The sequence below is a fragment of the Scardinius erythrophthalmus genome (genome assembly GCF_964197995.2).
Source record: "Scardinius erythrophthalmus genome assembly, chromosome: 1".
NCBI lineage: Eukaryota > Metazoa > Chordata > Actinopteri > Cypriniformes > Leuciscidae > Scardinius > Scardinius erythrophthalmus.
The window spans coordinates 1,908,701-1,934,747 of record NC_138221.1 but is presented as its reverse complement, the minus strand read 5'-3'; the positions used below and the strand labels follow the sequence as shown (position 1 = coordinate 1,934,747).

Below are 26,047 nucleotides of genomic sequence, written 5' to 3'. Positions count from 1 at the left end.
TTCCTGTAACGTTTAATGTAAACTAAGATATATCATTTTAACTGTAACATTCAGGGTGTTTTGGGAATGTTTCTGAGGTAACAAGTTTGTACAATGATCTCAAAATAACATTGTCCCAATGTTTCATTAGGAAACTGTGAGAGATGAGATGTTGAATGTTCTTTATAAAACGTTCTTCTAATGTGACGAGTTTACACAATTAGAACATTTTACTTGCATATTTTGGGAATGTTGTTAAAGTTAGAGTTTGTACAATGCTAGTTTTGGAGATCCACAAGGTGCGGTTCTGGGATCTAAAGGGTGTTTTACTCTTCATTTAATGTTTTATTTGAAAAGGAATAAAGAGAAAAATCTGTCACATGGACTCTTTAATACACAGATAAAATGTATAAAATATTACAGAAACAACTCTAATCTTGTTAATTAATTACACTTTGTTTAATTATGTCACATGAATATAATCCATTACTTTCTGCAGAATGGAAACTCTGAAGATGCGTTTCATTTTTCATCAGTAGTTGTGATGTGGATCTGTCCAGCGATGAGACAAAAGTTGAGTAAAGTTTAGCTTGTGCTTCATCTTACTGTGGCGTCTTGCTGTGGCTACAACAGAAATAAGACACACATTTACATAAATCAACACTACAAATGGTACAAATAATCTCAGAAAAAATATATATTTCTGTAAGTGAAACGACTTGTATAATCCATTTTGTAACAAAAGAAAAGACTGATTAGTATCTATTGACTAGTTGATGGACTACTTAAGACATTTTTTTTTTAAAAATGTATGAAATTGAGAAGACTTGAGAAACTTACGGACAGATTCTCATATTCAGAAGAGCCTGACTGGTGAACAGCAGGTCTGGGATGGACAGTCTATGGGAAAAACACATTGATTATTGATTATTTGACTTTTGAATGCAGCTCTTTTACACATAGTTTTTGATATTCCTCTTACTGGGAGTGTGTTGTAGAGGTCAGGTGATCTGGACTCGAGGTCAAGACCTGTATATGTGCCTTCACTGGGATCAGTTCTGGGATCGTTCTACAGGGAAACAGAGAGAAGTGAAATCAGAGAAAAATGATTATCACCATTTTAAATTTTGAAAAAAAAAATAAAATAAATGTAAAAGATTTTAAATCGCTGTCATGACAATCAAAAGTGTAATCACTCCACAGTCTCTACTCATAAAACCATGTACAAATCTTGAGTGTGTGTATATATATCCACAACATTCCCCATAATCCTTAGTTCAGACTCTCATCCATTATCACATTCACCTCTGTCTCATTACCTTGTTTAACTCACCCTATAATAGCCTGGTTTTCACATTCATTCTCTGCAAAGTCTTGTTTAGTGTTTGTACTGCAATTCTGAGCATTCTGTCTGTTATTCCCGTGTTCTTGGTTTTGATCTCTGCCTGTCCTTGGAGGTTCCTTTTTGCCTGTGTCCCCTGTGACCCCTGTGACCCTGTGACACTGTTACCCCTGTGACCCTGAGACCCTGTGTCCCCTGCGACCCTGTTACCCCTGTGACCCCTGTGACCCTGAGACCCTGTTACCCTGTTACCCCTGTGACCCCTGTGACCCTGAGACCCTGTTACCCCTGTAACCCTGTGACCCTGAGACCCTGTGTCCCCTGTGACCCTGTTACCCCTGTGACCCTGAGACCCTGTTACCCCTGTAACCCTGTGACCCCTGTGACCCTGAGACCCTGTTACCCCTGTGACCCTGTTACCCCTGTGTCCCCTGTGACACTGTTACCCCTGTGACCCCTGTGACCCTGTTACCCCTGTGACCCTGTGTCCCCTGTGACACTGTTACCCCTGTGACCCTGAGACCCTGTGACCCTGTGACCCCTGTGACCCCGGTGACCCTGAGACCCTGTGTCCCTGTGACCCCTATGACCCCTGTGTCCCCTGTGTCCCCTGTGACACTGTTACCCCTGTGACCCTGTGACCCCGAGACCCTGTGTCCCCTGTGACCCTGTTACGCCTGTGACCCTGAGACCCTGTGTCCCCTGTGACCCTGTTACCCCTGTGTCCCCTGTGACCCCTGTGTCCCCTGTGACCCTGTTACCCCTGTGACCCTGTTACCCCTGTGTCCCCTGTTACCCCTGTGTCCCCTGTTACCCCTGTGTCCCCTGTGACACTATTACCCCTGTGACCCCTGTGTCCCCTGTGACCCTGTTAACCCTGTGACCCCTGTGACCCCTGTGACCCCTGTGTCCCCTGTGACACTGTTACCCCTGTGACCCCTGTGTCCCCTGTGACACTGTTACCCCTGTGACCCCTGTTACCCCTGTGTCCCCTGTTACCCCTGTGTCCCCTGTGACACTATTACCCCTGTGACCCCTGTGTCCCCTGTGTCCCCTGTGACCCTGTTACCCCTGTGACCCTGTTACCCCTGTGTCCCCTGTGTAACCCTGTTACCCCTGTGTCCCCTGTGACACTATTACCCCTGTGATCCCTGTGTCCCCTGTGACCCCTGTGACCCTGTGACCCTGAGATCCTGTGTCCCCTGTGACCCTGTGACCCCTGTGTCCCTGTGACCCTGAGATCCTGTGTCCCCTGTGACCACTGTGACCCCTGTGACCCTGTGACCCTTGTGACCCTGTGACCCCTGTGTCCCTGTGACCCTGTTATTGTTTGGACTGGTTACTCTCCAACTGGACTGGTCTTTTTTGACCTCTTGCCTGTTTTATGGATTACGTCTTTGGATTACCCTCTGTTCAAATAAACTACATTTGGATCCTCAACCTTCGTGTCTCAGAGCAGTACGTGACAATATATGTGACCCGTCACGGAAACCAGGGACACAAGTCGGCAGCACAACTTTCGAGCAAAATGAGAAAGAAGCCTTTTTTTTCAAAATTTGTGATTTTCGTTTTTTTGCAGAATCTGTTTGTTGAGATCACGAAGAAGCCTCTGCATGTTTGAGATAGCAGTATTGGTATATTTAAAAGCGTACATTTTGATGTTGAAATCGGCTTGTTTTTCGGAGATTCTAGCACGCAGTAGGGGCGTGTCATTGTCGGTGTGAATTTCCATAATGAATAAGCCGGCGTGGCTACTTATGCAGCGCTCTGGCCGGCTCTATCTGATTTCAAAATTAAATTAAGATGGACGCCAATAACATTACGATGTCCAGCAATCGATTTAAATAGTAGGTTACATGGGGTTTAATTTGTTGTTTAATGAGATGTCAGTGCCAATATATAGATCCAACAACTTGTCGAATGTGTAGCTTAATGGTCCAGAGGTAAAGCGTTCGCCAGTAGTGTCAGAGGGTCTGAGTTCGAATCCGCCCTCGTATAGTTTTTTTTTTTTTTCGTATAGTTTTTTTCTCTTATCAAAACGATTATGTTCAGCAGTGGTTGTATATCAAACAGGGACACGCAAACGTTTGCATTATGTTTTGTGATATTAAACAGAACGAATTGAGAGTATGCGCAACGGATTGAAGCGTGCGTCGAGTGAAGACAATGCATCTGGCGTCACTAGTCACTAATCGCCGCGGCAACGAGCACTTTGATCACTTGATTTAAAAAAACACATTTCAGCTAGTATCTTATTTAAAAAAACGAACGAAATGAATGCTATTGAGAATGAGGACATGCGTCACGGTAGCTTGCTGTCACGTGACAAATTGAGCCCACCCACCATTTTGGGAGGATACGCTATCGGTTGCTAGGAGCAACAGTGTAAGAGCGATACAGAGACGGATACAAATTGTAACGGATATACGGATAGAAATTACGAGAAAATTAAGAAGAAATGGATAAGAATGTGGCAAAAGAAAAGGGTCCTTACAGGGAGAAACTTACTACCAATGTCAAACAGAGGTATTTAGAAAAGCTGGCTGATATTAAAACCGTCGACTCATACGAGCTGCCTGCAGCTGAATGGAACAGAGACCTAGACTCTTTACCACCTTGCACTTATATGGAAATAGCTAATTACTTGGTTTTTGGCATCAGCTATAACGAAAAAACTGTAACAAATGGTTCCTACGGTTTCCAAGACAATCGTGTGAGACACTGGAGCAGTTTTTTTTACACAGCAGTGTTTTCCAGGCATTCTAAAATAGTGCGACAACTCTACGACCAACAAACAATGCGCGGTGCTGCCGCGGGTATCCTCCCAAAATGGCGGAAAGGGGAGGAGACGCGGCCGGTCTCTGGGGGCGGGGCGCTGTGTCGTGACGACATCTCCTCATTCTCAATAGCCTACTAATAGCCTACTCATACTATAGCCTATATATCACATAGCACTGTTTTTGATTTGAACATTGTCTAGAGTTTATCTTATTTTTTATTCAGTGTACACAAGAGTTGCCTATACAGTTTTATCGGTAGATGCTAAGAGACATTTATTTATATATTACCTGCAAACTTTATTTTTTATTTTTTCTTTGATGGCACATTTTCCTGGCCTTTCTGCTCCCCCCGTGCTTACAGCTTTACAGGGGGGTATGGCTTATCTAAATGAGATGTAAATGAGCCCTATTGTCACTCCCAGCAGGAGAAAGGTGAGAATCTTCAGACGCTGTTTTCTCCCCTTTGTGCGTTTTTGAGTGCCTACCTTTAAATGGCCATAACTTCTCCAAATATTATCAGATTTCATTGTGTTACACATCGTTGGAAAGCTTGGAGACTACACTTTCAGAATCTGTGAATAACTCAAAATGCCCCAGAACCGACTTGTGTCCCTACTTTCCGTGACTGGTCACATATGTGTTCTACATGTACAAAGAAGCTGTTATTGATTTATTAGTATCATTCTGTGGTTTTGGCCATCTCACCTCATACTCCTGTATTGCAGATCTGCAGTTTATCCTTTTCTTCTGACTGTAAAAAAGAAACGGAAACAAGCCATTTCATTGTTTTTAGTCCAGGCAAAATAGCGTTTTACGACAGACTAATTGTAAAAGAATTTTTTTCAGCATAGATCATTTCTATGAGGTGTCCAGAACAACATACTAAAAGTCCTAAGAAATCCTAGTTGAGGAAATATGTTAAATTCTCATCAATCCGAGATGTGTGCCAATAAGGCCAGGCAACAATACACCCCCAATGGGGCTATTTTTTTCCTTTACTCCTATCAAAATGAAACTTTACACAATGAAAGTACCCATGAAAAGTAACATTTTTTGTATTACAAGTTTCTTTGAAAATGAATTTTATTATGCAAATGAGCTATAGACTAATCGAATATGCCCAAAATACACCCAAATAGGCTTAATTTTTTTCTTTACTCCTAACACAATAAAACTTTACACAATGAAAGTACCCATGAAAAGTACATTTTTTTTGTATTACAAGTTTCTTTGAAAATGAATTTTATTATGCAAATGAGCTATAGACTAATCGAATATGCCCAAAATACACCCAAATAGGCTTAATTTTTTTCTTTACTCCTAACACAATAAAACTTTACACAATGAAAGTACCCATGAAAAGTAAATTTTTTTGTATTACAAGTTTCTTTGAAAATGAATTTTATTATGCAAATGAGCTATAGACTAATCGAATATGCCCCAAATACACCCAAATAGGCTTAATTTTTTTCTTTACTCCTAACACAATAAAACTTTACATAGTAAAAGTATACATGAAAAGTAACTTTTTTTGTATTAAAAGTTTCTTTTGAAATGAATTAGAATATGCACATGAGGGCCACACCTATTGAATATGTCCTAATTTGCATAGGCAGAAACACCATTATGACAAATACATCGGCCCAATATTCATTCAATCATCCTACTGCCAATGGGTGATGGCAATGCTGCTTATAGACTGGCCTCTAACCTGAAAACTACCTGGCTTGGTAGTACCTGCCAGGGGTATAACCCCCACTGGTATAGTCTTCAGGGTCACGGAGGCACACAAGCCTCCCCACCACGACAAGCTAGCAACAACAGGGGAGGTTTCTTTCTGGTGTTTTTTATTTCATTTTAGATTTTTTTAGTTTTTCTTTAACTAAGTAGATATTGCTGTTGCTAGCTTCTCATAACACTGCAAAGCTACTTTACAAATGGTGGAAGTCTGATGTGTGGCCTGCCTGGTCTGAAATATTTGCTAACTACAAAAAGAGAAGCAGTTTTGGTGTCTGGCAAAATTATTGTAAAGAGCTGGAATGTCTGGAAAGTGTGTCTATCAGTCTTCTGTGTGAAAGTGAATCGTTTAGTTGGTAAGAATGACTTCTGCCTGTAATCTTACCAACAATACCAATCATTTGTAAATCTACCAGCCCAAAATTTAATCTCACCATGTTACTAATTACTAAAATGGCTATTCTAACTTTCTTCTTATGTTATCTGTGTGGGAATGTCATTAGGTAAGGCTTGTTCGCCAAAAGAAAAAAAAGAATTTAGAAAGCAACTGGAGGCAAGATTGTGCAATTAATTCTTAAAGGTAAGGTAGGTAGGATTTTCTAAAAACCTTTTTTTCAAATTTGTTTAAACTGTCTTTATATACCAATACATAATTAAAATGTAAGTGCTCTGAAAAAGAGAGTATAAAAATCGAGTGACTGTAGACCTTTTAATCTGCAATAAACACAGCTCATTATTTCCATCCGGGACGAAACAATTGATTGGTTTGGGCGACTGTCCCTCTCTCGCAACCATGGCAACCACCCCTGTTACAAGATCTGCCCATATGCGTGCACCCGACACCGTTTGATTTGAGGAGTGAAGATACACATTAAATGGCTTTCCTGAGGTAAATGTAACGTTATGTGACATAATTGTTCTCCTGCTGTTATATTGACCTCTTTCCGTGGTTGAAAAACACTAATTGGTCGATATTATGTATACTTTCGGTAAGTTATACTGCATCTTTAAATAAAAAAGTAACAGATGATCGGTTCACGTGCACTTGAACTGAGGCGCTCAGTGATCTGTCACGTCACATTTACAAGCACGTATTTTTGTCTGAATTTCGAATAAAATTGACGGAATCTAAGAGCTGAGAATTAGTTTAATATTAAAAGTACCTCTTTGCTCCGCAATTTTTCTGTGCGTGAGAAAATGGATGTGTGGCGTGAGAGCGTGTGAAAAGTGTCAATTGCGTGAGTCTCACGCTCAATGCGTTGGCAGCCCTGCTCCTACGTACGGTCGCATTGTAAACAGTGGGGCGGTACTTCGGCCGGCGCCGGCTTGACCTTTCAACGTGATAACATAGTTCCCTGTCCGTTTGTTGATCAGCTCAATCCGAACTATTGAAGTTAAAAAGTCTACAAATTATAAAAAAACATTTTTAAAATGACCTATCGTTTTCATTTTGGGGTGAACTAATCCTTTAAATTGATCGTGTTTATGCATAGGTTAATTTACTGCATGGACATGAATGTGTTAGTTATTTGGCCCCTGTTTTTTCTACTTGTGACTTTATGGTATCTTGGCCATACAGTAAGTCAATTAGGCCTAGTGTTGAGCTCATTTGCATATTTAAAATAGATTTTTCAAAGAAACTTGTAAAACAAAAATGTTACTTTTCATGTATACTTTCACTGTGTGAGGTTTGATTGTGATAGGAGTAAAGGAAAAAATAAGTCCATTAGGGTGTATTCTGGACATATTCGATTAGTATATTGCTCATTTGCATATTCAAATTCATTTTCAAAGAAACTTCTAATACAAAATGGTTTACTTTTCTTGTAGACTTTCATTGCGTAAAGTTTTTTTTGTGGTAGGAGTAAAGGAAAAAATTAAGCCTATATGCGGGTATATTTAGCCTATATTCGATTAGTGTATAGCTCATTTGCATATTTAAATTCATTTTCAAAGAAACTTGTAATACAAAATGTTTTACTTTTCATGGGTACTTTCATTGTGTAAAATTTCATTTTGATAGGAGTAAAGGAAAAAAATAGCCCCATTGGGGGTGTATTGTTGCCTGGCCTTATTGGCACACATCTCGGATTGATGAGAATTTAACATATTTCCTCAACTAGGATTTCTTAGGACTTTTAGTATGTTGTTCTGGATACCTCATAGAAATGATCTATGCTGAAAAAAATTCTTTTACAATTTATTCTATTTTTGGCTCCAAAATGAGTTACTTTGCCTGGACTATTTGTGTAATATTCAAATGTACTTTTGCATTAGTCTAAAAGCAAATTATATTACTCTTTGTTGATACATATTTATTTACCTTGTATACAGTATGATGGTGATCAAAGTGAATATTGCACATGCCACTGCGATCACTAGCCAGACGAGCCAACCAGCACCACGGCGAACTGAAAGAGGGAGAATATCATAATTAAATCTACAAACTAAGAATGACACTAACTGTCTTTTTTTTTTTTTCATTTCATTTCATTTATTAAGATCCCCATTAGCGCCTGAAATCTCAGTTGCTATTCTTCCTGGGGTCTCCTCTTCATTACATCACAAATTTACATAATTCATCATTTTGTACATTATTCACACACACACACCCACTCACACCCATCCACAAACTGGACATCATCTACAATAGCCCAATGCAATTAAATAAATAAACAAACAAACAAAAAATGCTATACATTTGAACATATAATCCATAAATAGCTCTCCAATACAAACTATAAAACATCTTTCCATATTACCATACTCTTCCAGCATCATGACTCTTGTGTGAACAGAAACAATTTTAATTTCTTTTGAAAACAATTTCTGTTATTTTCCAACAACAAAAATCCTGGTAATCCATTCCATGCAACCATGGCCCGATAACAAACTGCTCTCTGAAACTGATTAGTTCTTACTTGAGGCAGAACACATCGCATTCCAGTGGTTTGTCTTGTGCAGTAATTATGTTGATCAGCAAAAAATGTCAATTTTCTGTAAATTATTTCAGGAGTTTTTGTTTCAATGATATTATGAATAAATGATAAAAGAAAATATTTCAATCTATATTTTACAGTTAACCATGCCAAATTATTGTGCATTGTGATTATATTAGTTGTATATGGACAACCCAAAACGATACGTGCCACTTTAATCTGTGCGACTTGCAATTTGTATAAATTATTTTCATTGGTATTTGACCAAACAACTGACGCGTAGTCTAAATGAGCTAATACTAAAAATTGGGCTAATCGTTTGGTCAGCCATTTGGGAATACATTTCTTACAGTATCTGATTATTCCCATACTACGACCCATTCTTTGCAATATTTTATTTATTTGGCTATTCCAAGACAGTGAGATATCCACAATTACACCCAATAGATGATTTTCTTTTACTTGCTGAATCACATTTCCTCCTATATCTAAGTGCAATGTTAATGATGGCTTAAGAAAATATTTTGACCCAAGTATCATACATTTTGTTTTACCTGCATTAATAAGTAATTTATTGTCAGTAATCCATTGTATGAACAAGTCTAACTCCATATTTAACATAATATTCAGTTGATCTATATCTCTTGCTGATTGACACACTGTTGTGTCATCTGCATACATTGCCATGGTTGCATTTTTAATTACAAGTGGAAAATCATTTGTGAAAACGGAAAATAGAAGGGGTCCTAAACAACTGCCCTGGGGCACCCCACAACTCATTTCTTCCACCTCAGAGTAGCTACCATTAAAATAAACTGTGTACTCACGTTTTCTAAGATAGCTTTCAATCCATCTAACAGCAGTTGGTTCAAATCCATAACAAAATAACTTTTTTAATAAAATATTATGGTCTAGAACATCTTAGATCTAAAAATACTGTGCCCACTAAATTCTTCTTATCAATTTCCTGTAGCCAATAATCAGTTAACTGAGTGAGTGCTGTTGTTGTGGAATGACCCATTTTATAAGCATGCTGATACATTGTGTTTAACCCATTTACTTCCAAATACTCTTGTATTTGATCATACACAAGTTTAACATCTAAGTGATCTATTCCACAGGGTTTATCTTTACTTGCTTGTAATATTTTCTTCACATTGTCCTCTGTTACAGTGTTAAATTTAAATGTGCAATCTTTTGTTTTCATTATCCTATTTGATATTAGGTCATATGAGATATTTTCATCTTGTCCCAAATCCATGGCTTGTCTAATTTTTTGTATTTTATGCTTAAAAAAATGGCTCAAATAATTAGCCATCTCTTTTGGTCTAGTAAGACAAATCCCATCAGCCTCTAATGATGTTGTATTACGTTTTGTTTACCTTCCCAGTAATTCATTAAGTGTTTTCCATACCTTTGCACTGTCCATTCCAGCCTCTCTTAATTTATTTTGATAATATATTTGTTTTTTTACGTTTGTTCATTTTAGTCACCTGATTTCTAAATTTACGATACTTATTCCACTGAACCACGTCATTCTGTTTAATAGCTTCTGCTTTAGCTTGATTTCTGTGCCTCATATATTCTTTGAGCTCTTGATCCAGCCATGGAGTTGAGACATTTCTTACAGTTTGTTTCCTTAAAGGAGCATGTTTATCTATTACTCTGGTTATCAAGTTATCAAAAATGGCCACATCTCTAGCAGGATTCTGCTGCTGTGTAACCTCCAACCAATCTACACTCCTCATTTCTTCTACGAAATCATTCTCTTTAAACTTTTTATATGTCCTTTTATGAATAAAATTTTGACCGGATTTAGATACTTTTGTAATTCTTTTCACAGCTATTAAATTATGGTCACTGCAACCGACTGGAATAGAGACTGCCTCCGAACATAACTCTTTTGCATTTGTAAAAATTAAATCAATGAGAGTTGCTGAATATGTGCCATCGCCTTTTCAAATTTACTCGTGTATAATCCTTAACTATTTGAGACAGATTACAAGTATTAGCTAAAGAAAGTAATTTACCCTTTGATGTACAATTCGTAGACTTCTAATCTATATTAAAATTCAAGAACAAGAACTTATAATATCAAGCTTATCCAAAATTTGAAATTCATTTTCTATTTACCTTGCCACATCATAATTAGCTTAACAGAAAAATCACTCTTAAATTCAGTGTTGTAACTTATAGTCCATTATATATTGTTGTGTGTGGCTGTAGAAAGCGCTAGTGATGTTCGGTTCTTGAACGAATTGTTATTTTGAGCTGGTAGGAAGTAACAAGTCGAGCTGGTTCATTAATCAAACTGAATCGAACTTTAGTTCCAGGTTAATGACGCAAAACACACAAGCTAGAGCATGTCCCACTCAAAAAGACCCCACTGTCGAAGTTTGCAGAGGATTATCGAGGATGACATAGTGCCATCATTGCTTGATGACGTATGGAACAGACGAATCTTTTTTTTAACCAAGCTGTCCGAATGAACCGGCTCGCGGAAATGAATCAGACTTTGTCACAAGTAAGCGCATGACACAGGAGATTCAGAGAAATAACAGTCCTTATCCATGAATCCGGGCGGCACAGGGGCTCATTGGTCAGCTCTGTTGCCTCACAGCAGGAGTCCTTTCAGTTTGCATGTTCTCCCGTGTCAGCATGGGTTTCTTCCGGGGTACTACGGTTTCCCCCACACCACATGTAACGGAGCCCAGCTAGTAGTCACTGTGCGAGTAAACCCAATGAAGTGCAAAAGACTTTTACAGAAATCTTCATTCATCTTTTTTTAACAGAAACACAGTTATTTCACATTTATTTTCTGACTTTTTTACTGAAAAACATGTAGTCAAGTCAAGTCATCTTCATTTATATAGCGCTTTTAACAATGTAGATTGCTTCAACGCAGCTTTACAGAGATAAGCGTATAATTTAAGGTAACAGAGATTACATGCAGTTAACTACATGCATGATTTGCTGTGACTATACGTCACTGCATCAGCAACTACACAGTTACTGTCTGTTAAATAAAGCAACATGCAGCATTTCATCAGTGTTTCTCTGTGTACCTCTCACCCGGGTCCTTCACACCCCGCTCCGTGCGGGTCTCGAACCCGGGTCTCCGGTGTGAGAGTCAGGCGCTCTAACAAGGAGGCTAAAAACTGCAGCCTCTAGCATCTGTCGCTAGAGTGCCTATTGAGATCAGAGGAGTTAGGGTTAGGGTTAGGACTACATCTAAATTCGAGGCTTTTGGTCATACCTAGGATATCCAGATCCACCAAAGGAGGCAGAGCATTTTCACATTTAGCTCCAAAACTCTGAAATAGTCTTCCTGATACTGTTCGTTGCTCAGATTCGCTCTCCCAGTTTAAAACTAGATTAAAGACGCATCTCTTCAGCCAGGCATTCATATAATACTTTTAATCTTACGGTTAAATCCGACCTCTAGTTCATAAACGCCAGAGGAGAACTGGCCCCCGACTGAGCCTGGGTTCTCCCAAGGTTTTTTTTTTCTCCATTAGGTCACCTGATGGAGTTTTTCAGTTCCTTGCCACTGTTGCCTTTGGCTTGCTCAGTTGGGGATATTTGGGGATATTTCATTTAATTAATCAATCAACGATACTATTGATCAGCATTACCAAACGTGGACGTTCTACTAGAAACAAACATTGATGTATTGTTTTAATTTATTACTGTGAAGCTGCTTTGATACAACCTATGTTGTGAAAAGCGCCATATAAATAAACTTGACTTGACTTGACTAGCTGGCCTCCGTTACATCTGCTCATCCTGAACTGAAGCTCAGGCTCTACTCTTCAACACAATGGTGACACACGAAACGTCTCGGTTACTGATGTAACCCTCGTTCCCTGAAGGAGGGAACGGGAGACGTAACGTCGACGTGACGACGTAATTGGGATCACTTCAGGGAGCCCTATCAACTTCGAGTGTCTACAGAACGAGCCAATGAACGTTGGCGTGCGTGAATCGCGTCACGCGCCCCCGCCCCGCCGCGCGGGTATAAACAGGAAGCGGGCGCACGCACACATTGTTTTTTCGCTGAGGAGCCGAGATTTGTGATGGCCATGCAGCGATGGTCAGCAACGGTGGCGACGGGACGTTACGTCTCCCGTTCCCTCCTTCAGGGAACGAGGGTTACATCAGTAACCGAGACGCTCCCTTTCAGTCGCTCACATTCGACGCAACGTCGACGTGACGACGTAATTGGGATCCCATGGAAAACGCCACGGTTGCTGCCACATCCAGCGCCCTACGCAAGACTCTCATACCCCCAACTGTTGGGGCGGAAGACCTGCGTAGAGGGAGTTCAACTGCTGTTCCATTACACCCCACACAGCAGAACTCTTGGATAACACTGGTAAAGCGTACCTCTCCAGGGGAAAGAACGCTGCGGAGCCACATCCTGCCCGAAGGGAGGTAACATGTGGAGAATACACATATGGACTGGCCGAAGGGGCAGTATGACATATGGAATGTCACTGGGGAATGTCACATATCCGTTCCTAGGAAGGGAGTGGTGCAGCAAGCCGACACTAGAGTGGGAACTTCGGTGTTACCGGCTAGTAGAAGTGAGCACACAGGAAAAAAAACGGCTCAACACGTAAGCTATAAAACCTAGCGAACGTGTTAGGTGTCGCCCAGCCCGCAGCTCTACAGATGTCTGTCAGCAAAGCACCGTGAGCCAGCGCCCAGGAAGAAGCGACACTCCTAGTGGAGTGGGCTTTCAACCCAGGCGGGCAGGGCACGCCTTGGGCTTCGTAAGCCAAGGCGATGGCATCCACTATCCAGTGGGCCATCCTCTGCTTGGAGACAGCCTTCCCTTTCTGCTGGCCTCCGTAACAGACGAAGAGCTGATCTGAGGTCCTGAGGCTTTGCGTTCTGTCCACGTACAGACGCAGAGCGCGAACGGGACAGAGAAAAGCCAGGGCTGGGTCTGCCTCCTCCGAAGGCAGCGCTTGCAGGTTCACTACCTGGTCCCGGAAGGGAGTGGTAGGAACCTTGGGCACGTATCCGGGCCGGGGTCTCAGGATGACGTGAGAGTTATCCGGGCCGAATTCTAGGCACGATTCGTCGACTGAAAATGCATGCAGGTCCCCTACCCTCTTGATAGAGGCCAATGCAACCAGGAGTACTGTCTTACAGGACAGAATTTTTAACTCAGCTGATTGCAGAGGCTCAAAGGGTGGATTCTGAAGTGCCGAAAGGACCAGAGACAAATCCCAAGAGGGTATAGAGAGTGGGCGAGGAGGATTCAGTCTCCTTGCTCCCCTCAGGAACCTGACGATCAGGTCATGCTTTCCCAAAGACTTACCATCAACAGCATCGTGATGTGCAGCAATAGCGGCAACATACACTTTAAGGGTGGAGGGAGACAGCCTTCGCTCCAGCCCTTCTTGAAGGAAGGAAAGCACGGCTCTGATCGAGCAAGATCGGGGGTTCTCCTCATGAGAGGAGCACCAGTCAACGAACAGGTTCCACTTCAATGCATAGAGGTGCCTCGTAGAGGGGGCTCTAGCGGAAGTGATGGTGTCAGGGGGTAGGTCACTTAGAACCTCCGCGTCCCGTCCAGGGACCAGACATGGAGTTTCCAGAGGTCTGGACGCGGGTGCCATAGGGTGCCCCGTCTCTGAGAGAGCAGGTCCTCTCTCAGAGGGATGGGCCAGGGAGGGGCTGTCGCGAGGAGCACTAGTTCCGGGAACCAGGTCCGGTTGGGCCAATACGGCGCAACTAACAAGACCTGCTCCTCGTCCTCCCTGACTTTGCACAAGGTCTGTGCAAGAAGGCTCACTGGGGGAAATGCATACTTGCGTAGGCCCCGGGGCCAGCTGTGTGCCAAAGCATCCAAGCCGAGGGTCCCCTCGGTCAGGGAATAGAACAACTGGCAGTGAGACGTGTCCGGAGCGGCAAACAGATCTACCTGTGCGGTCCCGAAGCGCCTGAAAATCAGCTGGACCACCTGGGGATGGAGTCGCCATTCTCCCGGCAGCACCTGCTGACGTGAGAGCTCGTCGGCTGCACGATTGAGCAGGCCCGGAATGTAAACGGCATGAAGCGACCTCAGATGCTTCTGACTCCAGAGGAGGAGATGGCGGGCGAGTTGTGACATGCGGCGGGAACGTAGACCACCTTGGTTGATGTACGCAACGGTCGCAGTGCTGTCCGTACGGACCAGTACGTGCTTGCGTAGTAGCAGCATTTTGAAACGGCTCAGTGCAAGACGTACTGCTAACAACTCGAGGCAGTTGATGTGCCAATGCAGTTGAGGCCCCTTCCACAGACCTGAAGCTGCATGCCCATTGTACGTGGCCCCCCAGCCGGTGGCAGAGGCATCCGTGGAGACCACAGAGTGCCTGGACACTTGTTCCAGGGGAACACCTGCCCGCAGGAACGAAGGGTCCGACCACAAGCTGAGAGTTTGGCAACAGTGCGGAGTCACTTGGACCCGGCACGAGCCGCTCTGCCACGCTCATCTCGGGACTCGATCGTGGAGCCAGTGTTGGAGCGGCCTCATATGAAGCAATCCGAGCGGCGTAACCGCGGCTGCAGATGCCATATGCCCCAGGAGCCTCTGAAAGAGTTTCAGTGGTGCCGCTGTTCTGCATCTGAGCGTGCTCACGCAGTTCAACACTGACTGGACACGGGCCTCTGTGAGGCGCGCTGTCATGTTGACCGAGTCCAACTCCATACCGAGAAAAGGGATCCTCTGCCCGGGGGTGAGTTTGCACTTTTCCCAGTTGACCCGAAGCCCTAGGTGGCTGAGGTGACTGAGCACAATGTCCCTGTGTTCGCACAACTGCTCTCTCGACTGGGCCAGAATAAGCCAATCGTCGAGGTAGTTGAGAATGCAAACACCACGCTCGCACATGGGAGCAATGGCCGCCTACCCGACTTTCGTGAAGACGCGGGGCGACAGGGCCAGCCCAAAGGGTAAGACCTTGTACTGATATGCCCATCCCTCGAACGCAAAGCGAAGAAACGGTCTGTGTCGAGGGAGAATCGAGACATGAAAGTACGCGTCCTTCAGGTCGATCGCTGCAAACCAATCTTGGGGACGGATGCATTTGAAAATGTGTTTCTGCGTCAGCATCTTGAGCGGTAGTCTGTGAAGGGACCGGTTCAGGACGCGCAGGTCCAAGATTGGTCGTAACCCACCACCTTTCTTGGGTACAATGAAGTACAGGCTGTAGAAGCCGGTCTTCATATCGGCTGGAGGGACCGGCTCGATCGCGTCCTTCGCCAGTAGGACTGCGATCTCGGCCCTGAGCACAGGGGCACTGTCCGCCAGAACACGGGTGAACAGAATGCCCTTGAAAGCAGGGGGACGCCGGGCGAACTGAATCGCATAGCCGAGTCTGATGGTCCGGATGAGCCAGCGAGACGGGCTGGGAAGCGTTAACCAGGCTCCCAGAGACCGAGCAAGCGGGACTAACGGCACCACAGACGTACCCGGGGTGGGGCAGCGTGGCGGAATGCAGGGACCCGACTCGGACGGCAAAGCGGCCCGAAGTGGGGTCTGAGTGTGTGGGGCAGCACATACCTTCTTCCGACGAAGGGCAGAGTGAGTGTGAGGAGGCGACAGCACGTCCGGAACACAGCCACTGCTGCTCGCTGGCGATGGAAGAGGGGCTCGGGAGTGACAAGGCATGGTGGCGTCGTCGACTGCCAAGCGCGCCCTCTTGGGGCCCAGAGGTTTCAGAAATTGGTATTTTTTTGAAAATGTGGGACAACAAAACAAAAAGAAAAGGAAACAAAAGATTCTCCGCCCGGCCCTCCACCGGGGGAAGGAGTGGCGCCTTCGCCATCTCCTGAAGAGCAACTTGATCCACCTCCGGGCCGCCCGTCTCAGGGTCGTTTGCACCGTCGCTTGCCTCCTGCTTTGGCAGCGGCCTGGACGGGCGGGGTCGGCTTCCTACGGCTTGCTCCGCGCTGAGGCCTGGATGGTTGCTGCTGCTGCTGGGGCTTGGCGGGAGCGGAGGATGCCGCAGAAGGCCGACCTCAGCGACGAGTAGACGGAGGGTCTGCGGCCGGCGGACGGGTGGGAGCAGCAGAGGTCCGCCGGGGCAGGATGTGCCGGATGGCCTCCGTCTGCTTCTGTGCGGCCGAGAACTGTTGGGCAAAGCTCTCGACCGCGTCGCCGAACAACCCAACCTGGGAAAGAGGGGCATCCAGGAACCGATATTTATCGGTGTCCCTCATATCCGCCAGGTTGAGCCAAAGGTGGCGCTCCTGGACCGCCAAGGTGGACATCGCCTGACCAACTGAACGTGCGGTTTCCTTCGTCGCCCGGAGGGCGAGGTCGGTTGCCACACGGAGCTCCCGGAGGAGCTCTGGGTCAGAACCACCCTCGTTCATGTCCATGAGCGCCTGGGCCTGGTGGACCTGCAAGAGCGCCATGGCATGGAGGGCGGAAGCAGCCTGTCCACAGGCCTTGTAAGCCTTCGCCGTTAGACCGGACGAAAACTTACAGGCCTTGGATGGGAGGCGTGGATTACCCCGCCAAGAGGAAGCGGACACCGGACACAGCTGCATCGCGACGGCCCGCTCCACTGGGGGGATATCCACATACCCCTTAGCTGCCCCGCCGTCGAGGGTGGCGAGGGGTGAGGAGCCACTAGAACGGCTTCGGGCACTATACGGTGCCTTCCACGTCCTAGAAAGCTCCTCATGCACTTCCGGAAAGAAAGGTACCGGGGCGGCGCACTGAGAACCAGCATGGCCCGCCCCGAGAAACCAATCGTCCAACCGATTAGGTTCGGGACGTGGTGGAGGATTCCACGCAAGCCCGACCTTCTCGGCGGCCCGGTAAAGCATAGCAGTCCATTCTGGATCTGGCTCGGACAACGCTACACACCCCGAGGGGGGCAACGCAGCCGAGTCGTCATTTCCAGAGGACAGCTCCCCCTCCGATGCTGCGATCGACATCTGATCGTCAGCTGGAGCCCCAAAGGAAACGGTTGGCCGTTCCGGAGAAGGACCAAGACGTTCACTAAGGAGCCCCAATGGCGACAGCGCTTGTGAGGCGTGAGGGGCCCGCGGAGGATGACTCGACGGGGAAGCCCTCACGGTAATCCTCAGATCACCCTGGTCATGCACCGAAGTAGGTCTATTCTACGGGGCAGAATAGATACTAGATCGGGGCATAGGCGAGGGGACTGCACCTCCCTTGAGGTAAGCGAGTCTCGATCTAAGCGCTGCGATAGTCATATTCCCGCAATGGGAACATGAACTATCCACAAAAGCTGCCTCAGCGTGTTGAATGCCCAAACACGAGAGGCAACTGCTGTGGCCATCTGCTGGCGCCAGGGAACGACGGCATCCAGAAACGCACAAGCGGAATGACATCTTGAAAAAGACGCAGGGTCACGCTTGTGTTGCTCTTTTAGTGAAAACAAAAAAATAGAAACTCTCTTTCAGTGCTGAGGCACCCAGGGGTAGCCGTGGTGTGAATAACACACAGGGGAAACGCCCACCGATACCGACACACACACACAATACACAAACAGCAGTGCTGTGAAAACAGCAGTTGAGAGCTGCAATGCTCGTGGCCACCGCTGATCGCGCCGTCACACCAACACGAATGAGAGTCTTCTCGTTCTCAGTAAGCAGTCTGTAGGTTCAGAAGTCAAACGAAAGCTCGGCTCCGAAGTGAAAGACAATGTGTGCGTGCGCCCGCTTCCTGTTTATACCCGCGCGGCGGGGCGGGGGCGCGTGACGCGATTCACGCACGCCAACGTTTATTGGCTCGTTCTGTAGACACTCGAAGTTGATAGGGCACCCAGAAATGATCCCAATTACGTCGTCACGTCGACGTTACGTCGAACGTGAGCGACTGAAAGGGAACACACCATACAGAAACACTTTAAACCCCAACAGAACATTAAACACTAACAGATCTCTCAGGATCTCAGCATCTTCACTTATTACAATCCAGACTTTATTTCTTTCATACTAACATTCTTATTGAGAATTAACAGCGGTTTAGAAGTTGAAGCTTTATTGAAAAGAATAAAAATTATTGTATTGGTGCCATATTGTACAAAATAAAAGTTTTTCAAAACAAAATTCCTGATGAAAAATTTAAGTACACTAGTGTGATCAACAGTACCTATTTTCTTCAGATTTGATTTGATTTTTCCAAAATTATTCAAAAATATTTTTTACTCAAAAATTGAGATGCCTACTGTCAAATAAATGAGGCCTACAATTAATCAGATGCAAATAGAAATATAAAACCAGTCCTAATTGAAAGAGAACAAGTGGACAAAAAGATTGAATCCAATATTGGGTGATAATATTGCATAAAGAGTGATTTATAAGCAATTTTTTGTAGGCCGGTCATTTTTGACCGGGAAGACCACAAGTGTGACAATGTGTCATTTTGTACAAAATAAAAGTTTTTCAAAACAAAATTCCTGGTGAAATATTAAAGTAGACTAGTGTGATCAACAGTGCCAATTTTCTTCAGATTTTATTTAAAATGTCCAAAATTATTAAAAAAATTATGTTTTTTTTTAAATAAAGTAAATCTGGTTAGTTTTAAGTGAAGCTGGTAATAAGTGTACGGCCAAGCATTTCACCTTTTTGTTTGGTTTATTCCAACCAAAATTCAACGACTGCCCAACGTTGGAGCCTGACGTCAAACAAACACTGGATTTGGACATCAACCCGACTTTCATTTTCAACCAAAATCCAACGTCTGACCGACGCTGTAGTCTATATCCTGTGCCTGCTGGGCATCTATTTCATATCAGGATGCCATGATATTGATGTCATTTTAATGCTATTTTGATATTATTCAAGCAGGATCTGTGGATCACGTCTGTTAGTTCAGTTCAACACATAATGCCACATATACACAACATCATCATCACATAATACTGGAGCTTCACATCACAGAAATGATGAATATGTGCACAAGTCTGTCATCTATTATCTTCTTACTTCACTCTCAAGCTGTCAGGAGGAGACTGGCAGTAGTTGAGAAGAGACTGTTCTGTATTACTGTATTACTGTGTTACTGTATAATTTATTCCTGGTTTATATGAGAGTGAAACACAGTTGAGCTTCTGCAAATAAACCTTCAGCTTGAATGAAGGACATAAGCCTTATAATTCCTAAAGCCGACCTCCTACATGGGTCATACTAGGCTTTAATACACTCGTCTGATTTATGCAATATATCATGTATGACCCATGTAGGAGGCCAATATTGGGAATTATAAAGATTGTTATGCAGTTTATGACTTTGACCACTAATATTTTACAACTCCAAAACTTATGAAGCCATCAGAAAGAGTAGAGCCAATCTGTGGAAGTTTCCACAAATCTGTCAGAAAAGAGTGTTTTCTCACCTGAATACTTGACAGTGTATCTGACTGAGGTCTTGAGTTGATTTCCTTGAGTAAGCTGACATCTCCACTCTCTGTTGTCATCTTCATTCAGGAGTGTTGTAGTCAGACTGATGTTACAGCGACCTGGAGCTGATGAGTATAATATCTGATATCTGGAGTCTGTCTTCAGATCAACACCAGTCTGATTCACCCACAACAGCTCATATCCCCTACGAACCCAATCATCACAGGAGAATATAGTATATGAATACCACTGACAGGAGAGAGTCACAGAGCGGCCTGGACTGATCTCAGTCTGTGAGGATGAAGATGATGATGATGATGATGATGAAGATGATGATGATGATGATGAAGACACTGAAACTGAACACAAGACACAAATCACAGACTCTTCAATCATCATCTGAGTTTAAAGGGAGAATCTGCCCTTTTTAAATTGACCACATAATCATAAACTTACCATGAAGAACATGCAGAGAAACATAAGCAGCAGGTCCTTGTTGTTCTCCATTCACATATTGTCTGCAGCTGTAATATCCATAATCTTCTACTGTGACGTTCTTGATGTTCAGAGAGCAGTCAGACTCCAGACTCAGTCTCTCATGTCTCTCTGTGTCTTTATTCTTTATCCCTCCAGTAATCAGTTCAACTCTCCCTGGATGTCTGTCATAGTAGGTCCATGTAGTTGAGTTGCAGTCAGAAAGAGTTTTATTACAGGACAGACGGACATTTTCACCAGAACTGATGAACACTTCATCATCTCCATTGGTTCCTGAAACACAGTATATCTCAGTGATCATTATGATATATATTATTAATAAATGAAACATAAAACACACCAGCATAAAAAGCAGAAGTTTTAAATCATAGTATTTTTCCTGACTTAAAGCAAACAACACACTCTCCAGAATAAACTATTAGTCTTTATCAGAGAGCTGTTCAAAACACTGACACACTCTTAATATGAAGATAATTCTTCATCATCAGATGTTTGAGTGACACTATGTCCAGTATCAGGAATAATACAGTATGATCTGTGTGTATCAATACACAACTCTGAGATCAACACAACGTGAATGTGTGCAAGAATAAACTGAGCATGTTCAAATGAACTCTTTCCAGACTAATTCCACTAAATGTCTTTAGAGAAAATACAGATTTCTTTACCTGTGAGAAGTGAAGAGAGAATGATCAGTCCCAGCAGACACAGATCACACTTATCAGCCATTTTCTGTTTCTGTCAGTCCTCCTCTTCATTATCTATAGTTACAGCTCTTTCTCTTCATTATATATAGATACAGCTCCTCCTTTAAACATCATCAGCTCCTCCTGTGGTTATTAACTTCCTCTCATCTGACCAACCAACCATCACTGCTGAAATACACATAAAGCCTAATGTTGCAGTGCATGATGGGAACCACCAATCAAAGCTCATCCATGTCTCCCAAAATAATCATTATTGCTAATATAGCGTATAACTGTTGAGCTGAGTGAACCTGAAGGTAGTGATGGTGAGATGAAGCTTCATGAAGCTTTAAAGCTTTCCAGCCTGATGTGTGTAAAAGTGGTTGATTTCTCCAGGTTTGGAATGCACACAGCGACACCTGCTGGTCAATGCTGATATCATGCAGAACAAATCCTCAGTGGTGTGTTATGGAGATTAATTTGACTTCATGCAGGGCTGCCAATGCTGAGAATCAGGCAATCGACACTTTTCACTCGCTCTCACGACACACATCCAGTTTCTCACGCAGAGGAAAATCATGAAGCAAAGAGGACTGACAATGGTTCAGATTACTTACTGTCTGTTGATTACTACTCTAAATTCCCAGAAATCAGCAAACTGTCTGACACAACTGCTCAGAGTGTAATCGTGGCCCTGAAATCGATGTTGGCGAGGCATGGTATACCAGATGCTGTAGTTACTAATGGGACGTCGGTTGAAACCCAAAATACCCACCTCAGTCACCTTGTTGTCACCCGAGAGCAACATACAGATCCAAGACAGCCTGAAACTAAGACAAGACAAGCAAAAAGCCTACTTTGACAGGCAAACAAGACCGCTTCCAGATGTCCACATAGGAGAAAGAGTGAGAGTGCAACGAGGAGATGTCTGGAAACCTGCAGGAATCATAAAAACACATGACCTTCATCATACAAACTCCAGATGGGAAAACAGAAAACATCTTCTAAAGACTGGAGACAAAAGTCTCACAACAACAGTCAATGACACTTATAGTATATAATTTGTGCATTTAAAAGCCGTTTAGGGCTTTATAAGTCAGTAGCAATACCTTGTAATTAATACGGAACTTTATAGGTAACCAATGTAGTGATGATAAAATCGGTGTTATATGATCATATTTTCTTGATCTAGTAAGAACTCTAGCGGCGGCATTTTGGACTAACTGTAGCTTGTTTATTGAGGATGCAGGACAACCGGTTAATAAAGCATTACAGTAATCTAGTCTCGAGGTCATGAATGCATGAACTAACTTTTCTGCATCAGAAACAGAGAGCATATTACGTAGCTTAGCAATGTTTCTGAGGTGGAAAAAGGCTGTTCTTGTAACATATGAAATATGATTTTCAAAAGACAAGTTGCAGTCTAATATAACACCCAGGTCTTTTACTGTAGAGGATAAAGTAACAGGACATTCTACGATGTTAAAGTTGTATTGTAAGAGGTTTTGTGGGTGGTTTTTTGAACCGATAAGTAGTACCTCTGTCTTGTCTGGATTTAATAAAAGAAAATTGCGCGTCATCCAATCTTTTATATCTTTAACACACTCTGTCAATTTGGATAATTTAGCGTTTTCATCCGGCCGTGATGAAATATATATTTGAGTGTCATCAGAATAACAATGGAAACTAATTCCATGTTTCCTTATAATATTTCCAAGTGGCAGCATATATATTGAGAATAATAGAGGGCCTAACACAGATCCCTGCGGCACTCCATAGTTTACTGGAGTTATGATCGATTTTTCTCCATTTAAATAGACAAAATGGTATCGGTCAGATAAGTATGATCTGAACCAGCTTAATGCTTGTCCTTGAACACCGGTATAATTTTGTAATCGATCTAAGAGTATTGTGTGATCTATAGTATCGAACGCAGCACTAAGATCAAGTAAAACTAATATTGAGATACAGCCTTGGTCAGAAGCTAAGAGTAAATCATTTGTGATTTTAACGAGCGCAGTTTCAGTGCTATGATGCGGCCTGAACCCAGACTGAAGGTTGTATAACTGTTTAATTCAGAAATGTAATAATGGTTACAAGCTCAATAGTTCTAAACTTAAGGGGGGAGGGGGGGAGGGGGTGGTTGGTTTCAAGGATTTTCCTTGAAATCTTTGAAAGTTTGTGAATCCGAAAAAAAAGTTTTTTGCAAATAAACATAAATAGAGACAGGTCCTTAAAAGTGCTTGAATTTATTTTGTGCAATAATTTTTCTGGAAAAAATTCCATATTCACTCCACACTTCATGGCCTATGCAGACTTGCTTGATTTACACTAGTTAAGCGCATTTACGCGTTACGTTACCAGGGTTTTTCCTGCTTAGAGGATTATGAGGCGGCCGCCTCCGTCAAATTTCGTGCCGCCTCCGGCTCTCGACAATAAGAAATAACTAGGGAATCACCGAAAACGTGAGGATTATTCTGTTTTATTTAATTTAATGTCAGTAATCAGACAGTTTCTGGTCCCATTGACTTCCATAGTATATTTTTTTCCTACTATGCTAGACTTCACTCACTGACTTCAATGAGAGCAGAAACTGTCTGGTTACTGACATTCTTAAAATATCTTCCTTTCTGTTCAGCAGAAGAAAGAAACTCATACAGGTTTGAAACAACATGAGGGTGAGTATATGATGACAGAATTTTCATTTTAAAGTGGAGTATCCCTTTAAAATATTATATAATTATAATAAAACCCTATTATTTATTTAATGTGAGTTGTTATTTTTAATCTTTAAAAGCTGACAGGGCATTATATTTACAGCATTAGGTGAGAGCTTTTTTTTTCTTGAGAATAATTAACATGTATCTGTACGGTGACGCATTGCTGCCACATACATATTATTTTTTTCCCCCAGTTATGTCGTAATAACGAGATCTTATGTCGTTTTAACGACATCTTTTCTCGTAATAACGAGATCTTATGTCGTTAAAACGACATCTTTTCTCGTAATAACGAGATCTTTTGTCGTTAAAACGACATCTTTTTCTCGTAATAACGAGATCTTATGTCGTTAAAACGACATCTTTTTCTCGTAATAACGAGATGTTATGTCGTTAAAACGACATCTTTTTTTGCCCTTATAAGGACATGTGTAGTCATGTACAAAATATGCCTTTATCCACATAAAATTGACGCCTTTATCACACGTTCAAAAAGCTTAAGCAAATAGTAGCAGCCCCCAATCATCCAAAATTAATCAATAAGGCCCTTTTTTGAAAATATATTTTAAATTGTCCAAAAGTTTTTTTTATATATAATATATTATACATAAGATTTATTTTTGTTAATATGCTATATCTTCATTCATTACCTAGAGATATAATTAACCAAAAAGTAGTCAAAACACATCTAACAGAAATTTTACAACATTGTGTTCTTATTTTGTTTAATTAACGAAATGTCAATCTTCGTCTTTATAACAGAAGATACAATACAATACAAAAATCTTCTAGATACAGCCTACAATCTTTGTGTAGTGGAATAAGCAATGATATATATAAATATATGGTTAGTATCTTAATTTAAATTTTATTTTATTATTTTATTAGTTCATTAATTATGCTAACTCAACTAATTAAATGTGAAGAGCTGGATACTAATTACTAATGAAATAATGTCAGATATTAAATGTAGGCTATTAATTAGAGTTGCCATAGACTAAAGGATTTTTCTCGACTCACATTACACAGCTATACCTGGCCACTGAGTTTCTCTCACACACGTACACTGGTTTGTATAGTTGTTAATTATGTAAGAATAAAGAACATTTCTAAAGACTATTCCTGCTGAAACATTAATTTAAGCAATTAGGACTAATCGCACGTTTATATTCAATGCTGGGTGCATGTACGCTATATATTCCGCGCTCAAGCGCATGCATAAAACTTGCCGCAAAGCGCCGGCAAAAGTATGCTAATGATAAATGTATCTGAAAAAAAAAAAAATAAATAACTAAGCATTTTAATTGTTTATTAATGAACTAGTCTTTTCTAAATCAGTGTAGGCTGCCTGCATACATATCTCCATACATCTCCGCTGTAATGTATGAGCCTTTCATACGGACAGGATTAATCAGATGGTACCGTATGCTTTCGATTGGATTTTTTTTTTCGTTGGTGGACATTTTTTTGTATAAACTTTATAGTTATATTTCTCATGTCTGTGAGGCTTGTCTTTACACTGTTTTCCAGTTCATTTTTGAGGCGCGCTCCAATCCACAGAGATCATGAAAGCGCGCCCTGTTCGTTTTCTTTTATTTTACAAAAGCACACCGTTTTCTTGTTGTTGTGAGTTTACACAAATAAAAGTAGTTGCGACTGATGTATTATTATTTTCTGTATGACCAGAAATGATGGAGTATTTTAAGTTGTTTCCACTGTTGATGGGGAAAATGCGAGTGATGGCATCGGCGCCTCCATCCATGTCATATTGCGCGCTCCACACTCCGCACAAACACTTGGATATGCGCTTCATAATAGCAAACATTTATCTAGGTTAGCCTATACAGATAAACGCCCAACGCTGGTGTTTTTCTTTAAACAAATTCGTTTAGGCTTTAAAATAAATATTGTTTATGGGATAATTAATGCCACAATAATTTGTTTATTTTATTGGCTACTTGTATTTTTCATTTTTGCTTTGCATTGAATAGCCTACC

General features: G+C 42.4%; 1 protein-coding gene across 1 annotated transcript; it reads right to left on the bottom strand.

Annotated features, from left to right (window-relative positions):
* Positions 1-356: 356 nt before the first annotated feature.
* LOC308687319 (uncharacterized protein) lies at positions 357-21,373 on the bottom strand (the record flags this gene model as incomplete). Its single annotated transcript, XM_081359767.1, has 8 exons — positions 357-603; positions 820-879; positions 962-1,048; positions 4,807-4,852; positions 8,162-8,249; positions 20,146-20,508; positions 20,606-20,917; positions 21,313-21,373. The coding sequence occupies 8 exons, from the start codon at positions 21,371-21,373 to the stop codon at positions 577-579; spliced, it is 1,044 nt and encodes a 347-aa protein (XP_081215893.1). The 3' UTR covers positions 357-576.
* Between the last annotated feature and the right edge of the window lie 4,674 nt (positions 21,374-26,047).